General features: G+C 27.9%; 1 protein-coding gene across 1 annotated transcript; it reads left to right on the forward strand.

Annotated features, from left to right (window-relative positions):
• The first annotated feature begins 1,127 nt into the window (after positions 1 to 1,127).
• Positions 1,128 to 14,063, forward strand: LOC112599767 (membrane-bound alkaline phosphatase-like). The gene is made up of 7 exons (XM_025346826.1): positions 1,128 to 1,261; positions 2,302 to 2,379; positions 3,367 to 3,587; positions 4,075 to 4,452; positions 4,960 to 5,152; positions 11,614 to 12,045; positions 13,675 to 14,063. Exons 1-7 carry the CDS (start codon positions 1,174 to 1,176, stop codon positions 13,971 to 13,973), a joined length of 1,689 nt encoding a protein of 562 aa, XP_025202611.1. The 5' UTR covers positions 1,128 to 1,173; the 3' UTR covers positions 13,974 to 14,063.
• The last annotated feature ends 671 nt before the right edge of the window (positions 14,064 to 14,734 follow it).

Genomic DNA, 14,734 nt, shown 5'->3' on the forward strand with positions numbered 1-14,734 from the left:
GTGATTAAAAAAAAAAAAACTATAATTATAAAATATTAAAATACTTGAAATGTGAAATTAAAAATGTATGTTTATTATCCTAAAAACTTAAAAAATTATGTAAAAATAAATCTTTTTTGATACTACGATTGTAGATCTTTAAGTAAATCATCACATAAAATTAATTTTGAGTGTAAAATTTAATTTTTTATGGTGTGGTCTATAGGTGAAATTAATGTTAATTAGTTATACTAACATGTACGTTTAAAAAATGATAACTCTTTAATTATAATTGATTTTTGTAAATGTTTAATATTAAATAAAATTTTTAGGACATTTGATAAACACAAGTCATTATAATTCGAACAAAATTATCTCTAATTATTTATACAAGCTACGAGATTTATAATAAATGCGTGTGGTAACGGAAAGCGATATTATTAAGTAATCATAAATGTAAGATAACTTGAGATGTGGTAACGCGGAGTCCACTCGAGTAAGTAAGCTTTGAAAAAATTCATAAACTCATTTCCTCCGTCCTTCCCCAAAAAAAAAAAACCTAAATACATCGTTTACGACAATGTGTATGCCTTGATCATTAATATAATTATATAACGTCTGTTACTTTTGTTACACTCGAGATAATACAAACCATATACAATATAAATATTACATACCTAGGTACTGAAGGAATATAAGATCGAACGAATACATTCGCGTTTGAGTGTAACTTTACGTCAATAGCACTCGAATCAAGACAATGTGATTAAACAAACAATTGTGTGAGTATTTTAGCATTCGATTTCAATCTCTTAGGCTTTCCACGAACAAATTATATGCTGTTTACGTTATAGAAATGAACAACAGTTGATATAGAAAAAATAGCAGTCTTCTAAAAAGACGCTAGATAAACTATACATTATAATATAGACTATTATAAAGGTCTTGTGTGGTGTCGTTAAATTGGTAAAATTGTACATGAAAAATGCATACTAAGTTAATCGAAATATTTATTGAAGATAACAATGTCATGCCACATTATAATCCTCTTATATCACACACTCGATTTCATAACGTTTTGCAAGTGCATAGGGAAAGAACTGATAAGTTTTTACCATGATTTAACATCGAGTATAAAATACTGGTTCGCTCATCATAAAAACATAACTCGTGTTTTTGTATCAAACGTGTGTAATGCAACCATATAGTATTCCGTGCGCTTTTGCGCTGTCGATCGCGATCGCATTGCTTTTGGGAGTTACCACGAACGGTATCGAAATAAGTAAGTACGGGTTATGTGGCACGATATATTACTGAAAAAATAATGACTATGACGTGTCAAATATTTTTATTAGGTATCAAAAAAGGCAAGTTATAGAAAGTAATTAACTCAAGCTAAGTTTTTAAATGAACAAAAGATTGTTAAGATAGAAGTTAAAAGTTAACATAATATAATATTATAATACATTTGAAACCATCAAGTTTAAAGTTAATAATAATAATAATAAAAAAATAGTTAATCTACTTTTTTAGTTATACTTAAACAGTGTTTTTTTTTCTAATTTCTAAAATTATAATATACAATTGATTGACATTTTATCTTGTTAACCTTCATTTTTTCCACTATTAAATGCAATTTAATTTATTATAGGTATCAGAAATGCTTCATAATATTTGGCTTGTTTATATTTATATAATTGTATTTTTAAGTTATTTAAATTTTTTTTTTTCAATTAATTGTAGAATTTAGTTTGTGATTGTACATTTTTGTCAATAATATGTACTTTATGAATATCTATAAATAATATTATTATTTTATCAAGGAATACAACATACATTTAATTATTATTACTATAATCATTTATCATAGTATTTGATAATTTTTATTGAAGACTATCCATAATAATTTGTAAATGTAAAAAATTGATAAAATCAATTTCAAAAATATTTGGAATTTTAACTTAATGGATTATTTTTAGTTTAACTGAAAAGTCTGTTATTTCAATAGTAGTTTACTAAATTAATTAAATTCTTAAGTTAATTTAAAAAATAAATAATTAATTAAGTTATTTTTTTTTTTTTTTTTAATTAGCGCTTTGACTAGTAGGATAGACGATATAAATATATAATATGTGTACAGCGAAACGTGTATTATAATTTATAGTGAAATTTCTTTCTCTTTCATACGGTGTATGACGTTTAAAGAAGATCAAAAAGCAAATAAAATTGCTTTACTTTTTATTCGCTGTTAAAAATTATGTTTGTTGCACATATATGTTTTGCACAATAATATTATAATTAGCGTTTGTCGATTGATTACAGGGCATACTGACAACAGTGCAAAAAACATCGATGCTAGAAAACAAGTGAGCAAAAATAACGTTAGTCCCGGTGAAAATGGTAAGTGAAAAAAACGTATCGGGTATAAGTCATTTTGCCGATTTTACAATTTCCCCGTTTATATAATATTTTGCGTTTTTAGGGTAGAACTCAAAATTTGTAAATAAAACCAGATTCAATTCGAGTTATTCACTATTTATAAATTATATTATAGATTTAATAGATAGATGATTAATAGGTGTAGAGGGTGAGGTCTTAGAGAGGTTTAAATTCCTAGAATAATAATTCCAAAGCACCCAAAAAAAGATCTACGTTTTGTTCGTTTAATAATAATCGTGGAAAAGATTAATTTGTCATAAATTATCGTCTATAAATTGGATTCTATTTTTAGATATTTTTGGACCAGTAAACCAGTAACTAGTTTTTATCTTTGACAGTTTGACCCAATCGCCTATAAAAACAACTTATTTTACTAAAGGTATTTTTCGATAAAAATTAAAAAAAGTTAATCACATTTTTGATTAATTAAGTTAAAGAAATATTATGTTTTATTGTTTTGACTGTAATTTATATACCAATGTTTAATTTTTATGATCAATAGTATTAACAATTTTAAAACATCACTGCAAGAGGTTGAGGTTATTAAGACAATTTATTAGCCTATTTAAATGTGAAGTTAGGTTAAAAATGTAAGTCCCCTTTACTACATATTTCACTAAACTGTCGCCTTTGTAGTATTCTAAAAATGTATGGTTTTCGTGTTTATTTTCAATGCCAAAAAATTGAACTTTAAATTTACCTGCAAAGTTTATTTAGTTTAGATACTTTCTGTTTTTCAAAAAAAAAAACTTATTATTTCGAATTTTAAAAGCGTTTATAGCGTTTATGATTGCCATTTAAAAATGTTCGATGACTAGTTTTTAAGTTAAATACAATCTTCGATATTCGAAACAAGGCGCGATAATGCGTTCTTTTTTTTTTTATATACTTATAAAGTTTATTATAGTATAAATTATACTATTTTTTAATTATTATTTGTCTAATAAGACAAACAGTTTTGGAACAATGTCGGAAACGATCTTCTGCGGAATAAATTAAATTTGGAACGGAAGTATGGCCAAGCCAAGAACGTGATTTTTTTCATCGGTGACGGCATGTCTATAGCCACGTTGACCTCAGCCAGAATTTACATGGGACAGCAGGAAAACAACACAGGTGAAAATGAGATGTTATCGTTTGAGAAGTTCCCGTATACTGGTCTTTCGAAAGTGAGTTTACGTCCTAGTCGACTAGGACGTTAAGTTATATTGTTTTATTTTTTTTGATAACAAAAGCATTATTTTAAGGTGTAGGACCTTCGATTAGAATAACCACACAGTACTTATTTACCTAAATTAGAATTGAATTTTTACAATTTTAGTCGTATATTGTTATCGAATAAATGATGAGGGAAAATATATACATTACCATACCTACGATTTAAATATAGACAATATTATTGCGAAATATAGACAAATCATACATTATTATGCTTTTTTGATCAAAAAAATGTAAATATTTCGTTTTAATTTTAAATTTTCACATATGGTTACGTTTTAATTTTAATTCATACTACGTTATTGTTTTCAACCGAAACTTTAATGTCGTATTCCGAACAACCAAAACCATTAAGTCCAGGAACTTTCCAATAACCTTGGAGGATATATTTTATGATATTATTCGTAATTGATTTTTTACCCATTTGTCCTGATGCAGACCTACTGCGTGGACAGCCAAGTTGCCGACTCAGCTTGCTCGGCCTCAGCGTACCTGACGGGCGTGAAGGGTAACATCGAGACCATCGGCGTGTCCGGCGCCGTGTCTAACCGGGACTGCCTGGCAAGCAACGATCCCGCAAATCAAGCGGTGTCCAGTATGATGTGGGCGCAAAAGGCGGGCAAGAGGACAGGCGTGGTGAGCAACATGAGAGTGACGCACGCCACGCCGGCCGGCGCTTACGCAAACATAGCGCAACGCGATTGGGAGTGCGACCATGACATAATCACTGACACATTGGCCGAAAAGTTGTGCGCCACCGAATCACTCGACATCGCCCGTCAGCTGATCGAGAAGGAAACGGGCAGAAACCTGAACGTGAGTGACTGGTTAGGATTCGGTTCACGGGCGGTTCTCCGATCGGCTTATAGTCATGACCGCCACATCATTCACAGTAGTTTTTAACACGATTTTCTGTGTAAATGATAATATCGCGCTACCGTCTCCTTGAAATTGTCGATAATTGATCGAATCGCTACACCGCGTAGCGTATATTCAAATACAATAATAACCCGGAGTGAAGAATTTCCAAGTCGATTTCAAAGCGTGCACTCACACGAAAATTGTGAAAAATATTTCATTCAATTTCACATGACATATATAATTCAGAGATTATAAGATCGATATTAGAGAACATTAATCTTTTATTTACATTTAAAGACATTTAAAGCAATCGTACTCCACGTATAAACAATGCACACGATTTAATCCGATTTAGATTTCACTTGAAAACATCGTGTTCTCATGTGTATAGGTAGTCATAACATAGCTTATGTAGAAACGATTAGCTAAGATATTATTACGAGTATGTCGTGATTTTTGCAGGTAATAATGGGGGGTGGAAGACAAAAATTTTTACCCAACACTAATAAAGATCAAAAAGGACAGAGACGAGATGGCAAAGATTTAATTAAAGAATGGTTGGAGATAAATCGCACTTATGGCGCAAGTAGTGCCTATATTGCCGATCGATCACAATTAAAGTCTCTGAATACCAGCGAAACGGATTATCTTCTTGGTAAATATTTTATTGGTTTTAAGTTACTTACAATTATTTAATATTCTGTACCTAAAATATCATCTAAGACGTACTCCAATAATTTATTATACAACATTAAATAATGTGTAAGTACTAAGTCATAAGTGTAATTATGACTATCTATAAATACATCAATTAAAATAATATACTAACAATATTATTATAAACGCTAATGCCATCATTTTATATCTTAATACTTTAGTATGAATAAAAAGGTTTTTTTTTTAAAGATTTGGACGAATAATGATTTATTGAGCGAAGTGACTAATAATTGTTTATAAAACTTTCATGGTAACTTTATGGGAAACCCAAAAGAAAATGTAGAATATTTTTTAAGTGTAGAATATATTTTTCAAAACACTTTGTCTTGTGTTTATTAAATATTTCTTTATTGTTGCATACTTGTATATTACTGTGGCTTCAATGAACGTAAAAACGATATATTTTTTTTTTTTTTAAATAAATTTGAGAACTTATATTTTAAGTCGGAGTGTGGTTTTTTAACATCTTAATTTTAGTATTTTAATTATAAATGAATATTTAAAAAATTTAAAATTTTGTATATTTAAACTGTTAAAAAAAATAAATAAATATTTAATGAATTCTCACTCCAACATTTACAACTATTTCTAAAATTTATTTTATGGAAAAAAAGTACGTTTTTCGATTATTGAGATGATCAGCATAGACTTGAAATACATTATGTTGATAAGTTCAATAATGTTACACTGGATGTTAAAGAATAGATATAATCTATTATGATTTTCCAAGTATAAAAAATTCTGATCTATCATGATGTTAATAAAATCAAAAGTATTAAATCAAATACATATTGTACAATACATACATAATCTTATTCTTCACTAAGTCAATTTTAATTGTAATTTTGTATTACATGTAATAAAAACTATACATCTGAATGCTAATATGAATTTTAATGCAATAACACTTTAATTTAAAAATGTTATAAAAATGTTATTTAAATACAAATTGAGAGATATGATTTTTTGATTTGTAGCCTTGAATAAATGTAAAATCTAATTAATTGTAAGTGATTAATAACTAATATATTTAAATGCTTATAGGATATGAATATAATACTATATACTAATTAAAAATAATATAGGTTCATGTTTACCTGTTATTTCAATTGGTTTATTTATAAAAAGTTCTCTGTTTAATTGTATTTTGAAACCTTGAGTATTATTATTACTTAATAATCAAAACATAAATACCAAACTTCCATGCGTAAATTTAACAACTACAAGTATTATTTTATTTTTATTATTTTTTTTTTGTAAGTATCAATACTTTTTTGTTTTAAAAAAAAATTGTTATACTATTAATTTTTTTTGATGATTATATTTTAACGAAAGCAATCATTTAAGTAAATTAAATTAATTACTAAGAAATTACACTTTACGATATTGATGTGTTAATATTAAATTAATATTAATGAATTAGAAAAAAAATACAGTATTTCAAATTTTTTTTTTCAATTCCACAAGATTGGTGATTTTTGATTTATATCTATTTTTAATTTATTTTTAAAATTTATATATTATTTATATATATTGACAATAATTCGTGTGTACGTTTATTGGACATGACGTAAAATAACTAAATGTAAAACATATATAAGTGGATCTAGAAATAAAAACAGTGATGGGCTAGAAACAAAATATTCATCTATATAAGTTGTATAAACAAGGTCGGATTTTGTGAGATGATATCAACCCCGAGCCTATATAAAATATTGAAATACCTGCTATTTTACAAAAATATAATTTTCTTTGCTAGAAAAAAATATTATTTTTGTTTTAATCGAATACTACTTTTTAAATTTCTACTTTTTCATAATAATAATACAGTAATATCCGTACGATAGCTAAATAAACAAACAATTTGAAATGTAAACAATAATTTACACATAATCCAATGAATAACCACTTATTTTTTTTTCTAACATAAATAGATAGCAATATTTCTATTAAATTTGTCACCGGTTTTAAAATTTATTTTTACGGTTATTACACATGCTCTTAATAATTAATTGCTTGCATCGCATTTATTTGAACATCGAAATATATACGGATGATTATCTAAATGTTATAATTTATAACACTGAACATGGAATTTCTAGTACATAAATTAACTTTATCCAATACACTGTTTTAGTTTGAAATATTTAGGGAATTTAGCTAATAAAAATAGTGTTATTTATATTTGATAAAATTATTCATTTAGATTCAATATACGTAAGTATAATTAAATACGTATTTCTATTTTGGATTTAAAAAAAACCATGTCAGTTATTTTAACATTATAAACAAAAACTTGCAACATTTTTTTTAAACTTTGAATTTTATTTTTGTATAGCAACTTAAAAAAAAAAATTAAAATGAAACGTCATGTATAGTAGTTGTTAAACAACAGCTAACAGATAATATGGTTCCAAGGATCTTCATATGGTTAAATTCGTCCACAAATGAGCAAATTATGGCTACAAATTAGTAGAATTATGTCTAGGTAGCTTTAAAAAGAGATAAACTTTAAACGTATTGTTGGTATACTGTTAGAGACCATTAATATTTATTCCTCCCTTTTGTAAATTACCTAGATTTAATGAAAAAAAACATTGATATAGTAAAACGATTTTCAGTATTTGATTGGAATAAGTGAATGTATCCCCATAGCCACACCATTGCTCTCCTAGATCACATAATTATTCACAAATATTTAAAAATTAAAATTTTGGATTCATTTTTAAATAGATATTAAAATATTATAACCCAATGAGATTGCTCGATTATGTTACGTTTTATATTATGTTTTTTTTAAATGATTTATTATCGTTATTTCTGATTCCGTACAGACAGTTACTACACCATATATAAATAGGCAGCATTACTAACAATGAGAATACTAAACATATTTACAACTGTGTGTCTTAAACTCGTGACTTTAAATGGTCGATTACTTTATACGTACAAATATACATTATATTATTATAAATGATTCCGTGTACGCATGAAAACAAAATGCAATTTGAATTTCACGTAAACGCACGATTTTATTAAATGTATTATTATAATTTTTGTCTTACAGTTTTCGATTTTTTTTGGAAAGCATCTGCATGTAATTTACGATTTTTTATACATTTCTTATAAGTTATAGCTTACTCAATAATAAAACTTGCGAATTGATAATCAATAGTTGAATACGAAAATATCAATTATTTGAACTATTTTACGAAATATACTTAAAATATTATCTCTATAAATATGTTGTTTGTTTAAGAATCCCAAAAACAACATTTTCATTTTAAATTTTAGTGTAACGGGAAATATGTTATTTTTACGGTATTGCATTTCTTCTACATTTGTGTTCATTATTTCAAGTAGGAGGTGGAATTTGATTATCTCATTATACTTGTCTGCGCAGTTGTTTCCGGCAAAAAATTTCATTTAAGTATTGCACTTATTTTAGAAAGATCATTTTTTGATTTTCGAATTAGGTAAAAATCATCAAAAATCACTAGATTCACGACGCTTCTGTTTTTCATAAAAAATCAATATTGAAATTTTTTTTTTTACGTTTTATTTATGAGTGATTTTTGACAAAATTTGAGTATAGTTATTTTCACTTGTCGTCTCCTCGCATCTAGAACGAGAGTTCGCATTATTTCAACAGCAGCTTCTTCAAGGAAGAGATCTTTGCTAGTATTTTGAAAAAGATCATTTATTCATTTTTAAAACTTCTTGCAAACTACAGAAATTTTTTTTCTTTTGATAAAAATATTAATCGCTATTATGATAATAACTAATTCAAAAACAAATTTTACAAATTTATAAATAAATTAAAATAAATTATTAAAATATTAATTAGTGCAACATTGTAAGTATAATGATTATTATTGCACTGGTAATAGTATTAGTTTATTAGCAATTAGATATTATTCTAAAATCGATGGACGAAACTTTTCTGCTTTTTTGGAAAAGATATTGCATAATTTCATCCACAAAAATACGTAATTTTATTTTTTTCATATTTAAGAGTGTACAGTTTATTATGTATTACAACGGGTCGTACAACATTAGTAAATGGGCTTACTTGTAGGTACCACTTCTCTAGTAGTTTTAAAATTGTCATTAACAACAGGTGTATTCACTTCCGACTGTCGCTGACTCCGCCGTCAATCTGACTAGTAGTGGCTACTCGTTCGGACGAGTTAATACTGAAGTATGTGCGCACACACATGATACATCACACACGCATATATGCTAATGTAATATACGTATTTACACATAGAGGACTGACTACAAAGCGGTTTATTACACTTAAAACTACTGTATATATATATATATATATATATATAGGTACACGGGGGAAATGTGATGGCTTTTATATAGACCTGCTAGAGACGTGTTTATTATTTTATCGTTCCGGCGGACCGTCGTTTGGCTCTGCCACTCCGGACATGCATAATAATATAGTAATAATAACGACTAAAATATAATAATATTATTATGACGTTTATTATTTTTGTTTGTTTACGGTCGATTTGATGTGACGGAATTAAAATATAATATATTATAATGACGATATAACAATAGCGAACGAGGGTCCCCCAATAACGGCTGTCGAGTCAGTTGAGTGGGTCGTAAAACCGGATAGGTGTTGACGGGGCATGGGGTACCACGGACACTATAATAATAATATGAAGTGGTGGTTTACGGGAATAAGTGTGTACGATGAGGACAAAAAAACGTATAACAATTATTATTGTACTGTAGAATAATATTTAACGTCGGTCGCGAAAAAGCTCGTGGGTTAGGTTAGCTGGATTCGGGTTGTTCCGGCGCCGGTATCTGGTATCATGGGTTGCATAATACGTATTATAGTAGGTACGAGAGGTAGCGAGGATGGAATACGTATACTACCATGGCGGTAGTCCAAATCGGAAATGAGAGTTCCACCGTTGCATCTTTGTGTATAGATTTTAAAGTAGAATTTTTTGTTGTTTATCGTTACGGAACAGTAGAAAAGTATTTTTCGAGAAATTCGTTTGTTTCACCATAAACGAATGAAATATTTTAAACCAAAAATATTACGTATTCACGTTAAATATCAACGTCACAATTTATCGTAATTTAAATATAAAACAAATATTTTAACTAACATACGTGTACTCTACCAATACTATCAATTTTATACTTCAAGTTCGTAAGTAAATAAAAACAAATTTTATAATAGGTACCTGGTTAATTCTTGAAATAATAGTACACATATAAAAGTTTTAATGTTATTACGTCTCCAACGGGTTGAATATTATGATATATTATCCAGTGTATATGATAATCGCAAACTCGTAAAAATTAATGGGTAGCGTGTATAATAGAAATCTACGTAATTTAAATAAATTAGTATAATGTTATTTTCTTGAAAATTTTGATGACACTGTATATTAGTGCGATATTTAAAAGTCATAAGTTTATTTATTTTATAATTGCTTTGTGTCACGAAACGTTACACAATACAAAATAATAAAAACAATTATCCGTGATGCGTAATAAGCATCGATAAAATAAAATGCAAATATTTTTACATGGAGTATGATTTAATTTATTTTATTCAAAAAATGTATTGATTTTTATAGAAACGTAAACTAAACTAAAAAAAAAAAAAAAAAACAAACAAATAATATATAATCAATAGTAATAATCTTGAGAAAAAAAACAATTATAATGTTATTGTTGTAAATCGTTTTATTTTTTATATTTCACAGTTGATTTATTTTAATTATTTTCCCGAGATAATAAGAAATGTAGCTATTCAATATTGTTTTTTATAATTACATTTATAAATTACATGTAAACCTATGTTTGATTTATACGAATTATAAATAGAATACCCGGAGATAATTAATCCCGGAGAGTTGCTCTGTTGTATTGTAAGTTTCAAGTTAACTTGGTCATCGAGTACTTATTCACTATAATGGATATATTAAATTTGAATTCTATGATAAATCATTGCGTACAAAAAAAACGATTCTAAGCAAAAACGGTCTGTAAGGTTATATTTCACATGGTATAACATCATTCATATTTTTATTGCTACTAATAGTTTACTTTTCTAAAAGTTAAGTGGTATTTTAATTAGATTTTTCCGAAAACAAACTACATATTATTATGTTATATGTGGTAATTCACCAAACATACTCATTTCTTCTATTTTCTTTAATAATTAATTAAAGTCCTTAAACAGTTATTTAAAAAATTATGAAAATCATAATTTGAATAAATTAATAAATTTAGTGTTTTAGAGAAATTATGAAGTGAGCGTGTAAAAGCATTAAAAACTAAAAATTTTATATCGACAAAATTATTTTAGCTCTGTTTTTTTTTTTAAATACGGTCACGAACTTTACATGTTGGCAGGTCTGTTTGCAACTAGCCACATGTCTTACAATCTTTTGGCCGACAAGCTTGTGGAACCTACACTTGTAGAAATGACGGAAGCAGCCATCAAGGTGTTGTCCAAGGGCAATGCTGGTTATTATTTGTTTGTCGAGGGTGGACTCATCGACTGGGCGCATCACAGCAACTTAGCGCATTTGGCGATCGACGAAACGGTCATGTTGTCGAAAGCTGTGGCGCGAGCTAGAGAGTTGACGTCTTCAGATGACACGCTGATCGTGGTCACGTCTGATCACTCACATACTATGACTATAAATGGTTACCCATATCGTGGTAGCAATATTTTAGGACACCCGCAAATTGCCTCTACTGATAATATGCCATATTCGACGCTCAGTTACGCCAATGGTCCATCTGCTCGTGAACGGTACAACTTGACCGACGACAATACAGGTACATGTTTTTAGGATTTGTATTTTTTGCTTTGATCATACTTTTCTGTAAGGGTAAGTTATTCCAACCATCAATGATGCAACTTAATAACAATTTTACTCGACTGGGGATTTTATTCACGACTATTATACCACTATGAGAAGAAATTTGTAACAATATCCACCTAGTTATTTTCAATTATAAATCAAAGTTGTTTTCATCGTTAATATTTATTCATGTTCTACATATATTTTGTAAATATAAAATATTTTTTCTAGGCACATTATAAAGATTTGATTAGCTTGGAGCAGAGGTTGCAAAATTATAATAACTAAAAAAAATTATCTGTTTGTGGCGACGAAATAATTAAGCATTCTGTTCGTATACTGTAAACAAACAATTACATTTTCATTAACTGAATACTCTTAAACCAGATAAAATTTCAGCGACTGTAAGTGTTTGGGTGTCCGGTATTTAGAAATTTCATTATACGTATAGTACCTATTACAACTTAATGTACGTAGGTATTTACAAATATCCATAATATTTCTATTATTCAGCTTTGTACTACACTAACGACGTTGAAGAATATTCTAATTCAATATTAGTTGTATACATTATCAAATACAAGTATTCATACAAACAAATTATTATTGTTATTATTACATAAACACACACACACTTCAGTACATAAAACAATATTATAGATCTTTCTATAACTGCAGTGCAAATGTGTGAGTGTATGAGTGTGCACATGTGATATAATAATAATTCGTTTGTACTTAATAATGATTATTATTACCGGGGGCTTTTGTCTCCTATCATACAATAATTATTGTCACGGTTAGGCTGCTCCTTTGTATTTTATATACCTGTTGTCATTGTGCTGTGGTGTTTTGTCCTAGATCCGCTGTTTTTAAACAAATTATGTCTTGTTAAGTCTATGTGCAAGTGTAGAATATATAGGTACGTATTTACATGTGTATCTGTATAGTTCCGGCCACCACGTAGTACGAAATCATGATAATATATTCTTTATTTGGGTTAAGCAATGCAAAAACAGTTCAGCCTCCATGTAGTGATTTTACGCGAAAAAAAAATATATTCTTTATCAAATAATGTAAAAAGTAAATATTTGCGTGTATTTTTCCGTAATATTTTTGGTTAGCAAAAGTTTATTAATTATAATTGTATTTTGTTGTGAAAATAAAATAACTATGCTATTTTGGCACCTTTGGAATTGAGTAACCGCTACAAACGCATTTGCGCAAAAACCCAAAAATTAGTATTTTGATCTTTTTAAGAGGTGATTTTCACAGAGGAAGTCGTTGCTTAATAAAGTATTCTTATTTGAAAGCTTTGAAAACCGTTATGCGTCATTAGAATAATACGAAAGGTCATATTCAATACATGAATGTGAAATATTTTTAAACTAACTTGCGAGACTCGCCAACTTAAAAGTTACGATCATGATGAGGATCTCTTAATTCTATTAAGTAAAATTTACTTAATGTGTAAAATCGCACACATAAAAAATTATATTCAATTTTAAGACATTTACGTGAAAATAAATTTGTGAATATTTTTTTTAAAGTTCTGTTTAAACAAATATATTTTTAACTTACTTTTAAAATTATTTAACTCCCGCAGACCAACCCACTTACCAATTTCCGTCTATGGTAAACTTGGCAATGGAGACACATGGTGGTGAAGACGTCGGAGTTTTTGCTTCCGGTCCATGGGCTCATCTATTCGTTGGAAATTACGAACAGAACTACATACCGTACGCAATAAGTTATGCAGCTAAAATGGGTCCTGGAGCTGAATTTGAACGGAAACACGAGGAAAACGCCGATTCATCGAGTACGAAGATTTCGGTCGGTTCATCGTTTTTACAGTCTGTATCGCTGACCACATTCACGGCACTCATTGCGCTCCTACTTCAGTAACCATAATAGTATTACTTGAATTATTGTATAATAATAATCAATGGTTTTGCGACTAAAACACTCGTCGCTGCCGTGACGTATACGACTTAATTATGTTTTTTTTTTTTATTGGGGAAGTGGAAGAGGGTGTTAACGATTATGATTAAGTGTACCATACCATTTGTTTTACTTTTGATCATAAAACACAGTAATTTTTCTTAGTTGTCACACGTAATTTAGATGTAAATTAAATATGAAAATATAAATAATAAACAACTACTAAACAATAAAATAATATTATATTTTAATAATATTATTACGCAGTATTAAAGGCATTGATACAAAATTATTTTTAATTTAAGGAGATACTCAATCACCAAAAAAATATTAAATTAATGAATTGTACATGATGTACATGTATAATTTATACATATATATATATATATATATATATATATATATATATTATACTTAAAATGTACAATCACTTGTAATTATGAAAAATAGCTATTATCAAATGTATGCACATAATATAGTAAATATATAAAATTTATTATATACATAACCTCATTTAACTTCATTAAACCTCATAAATATATATATTGTATGTGACAAAACCTATATTAAAAAAATTCTAGATACGTATTACGAGTGCTAATCTGTGGTGTGTGGAAGTCAAATACTAAATATACTGATTGTAAATCTCAATGTATATTGTGCGCATACTCGTGTCAACCTTAAATTAATATAAGGACGGTGTCGGTAGTAGGGGATATGATATT

This window comes from Melanaphis sacchari, unplaced genomic scaffold (genome assembly GCF_002803265.2).
Source record: "Melanaphis sacchari strain LSU unplaced genomic scaffold, SCAv2.0 Contig54_pilon_pilon, whole genome shotgun sequence".
Classification (NCBI taxonomy): domain Eukaryota; kingdom Metazoa; phylum Arthropoda; class Insecta; order Hemiptera; family Aphididae; genus Melanaphis; species Melanaphis sacchari.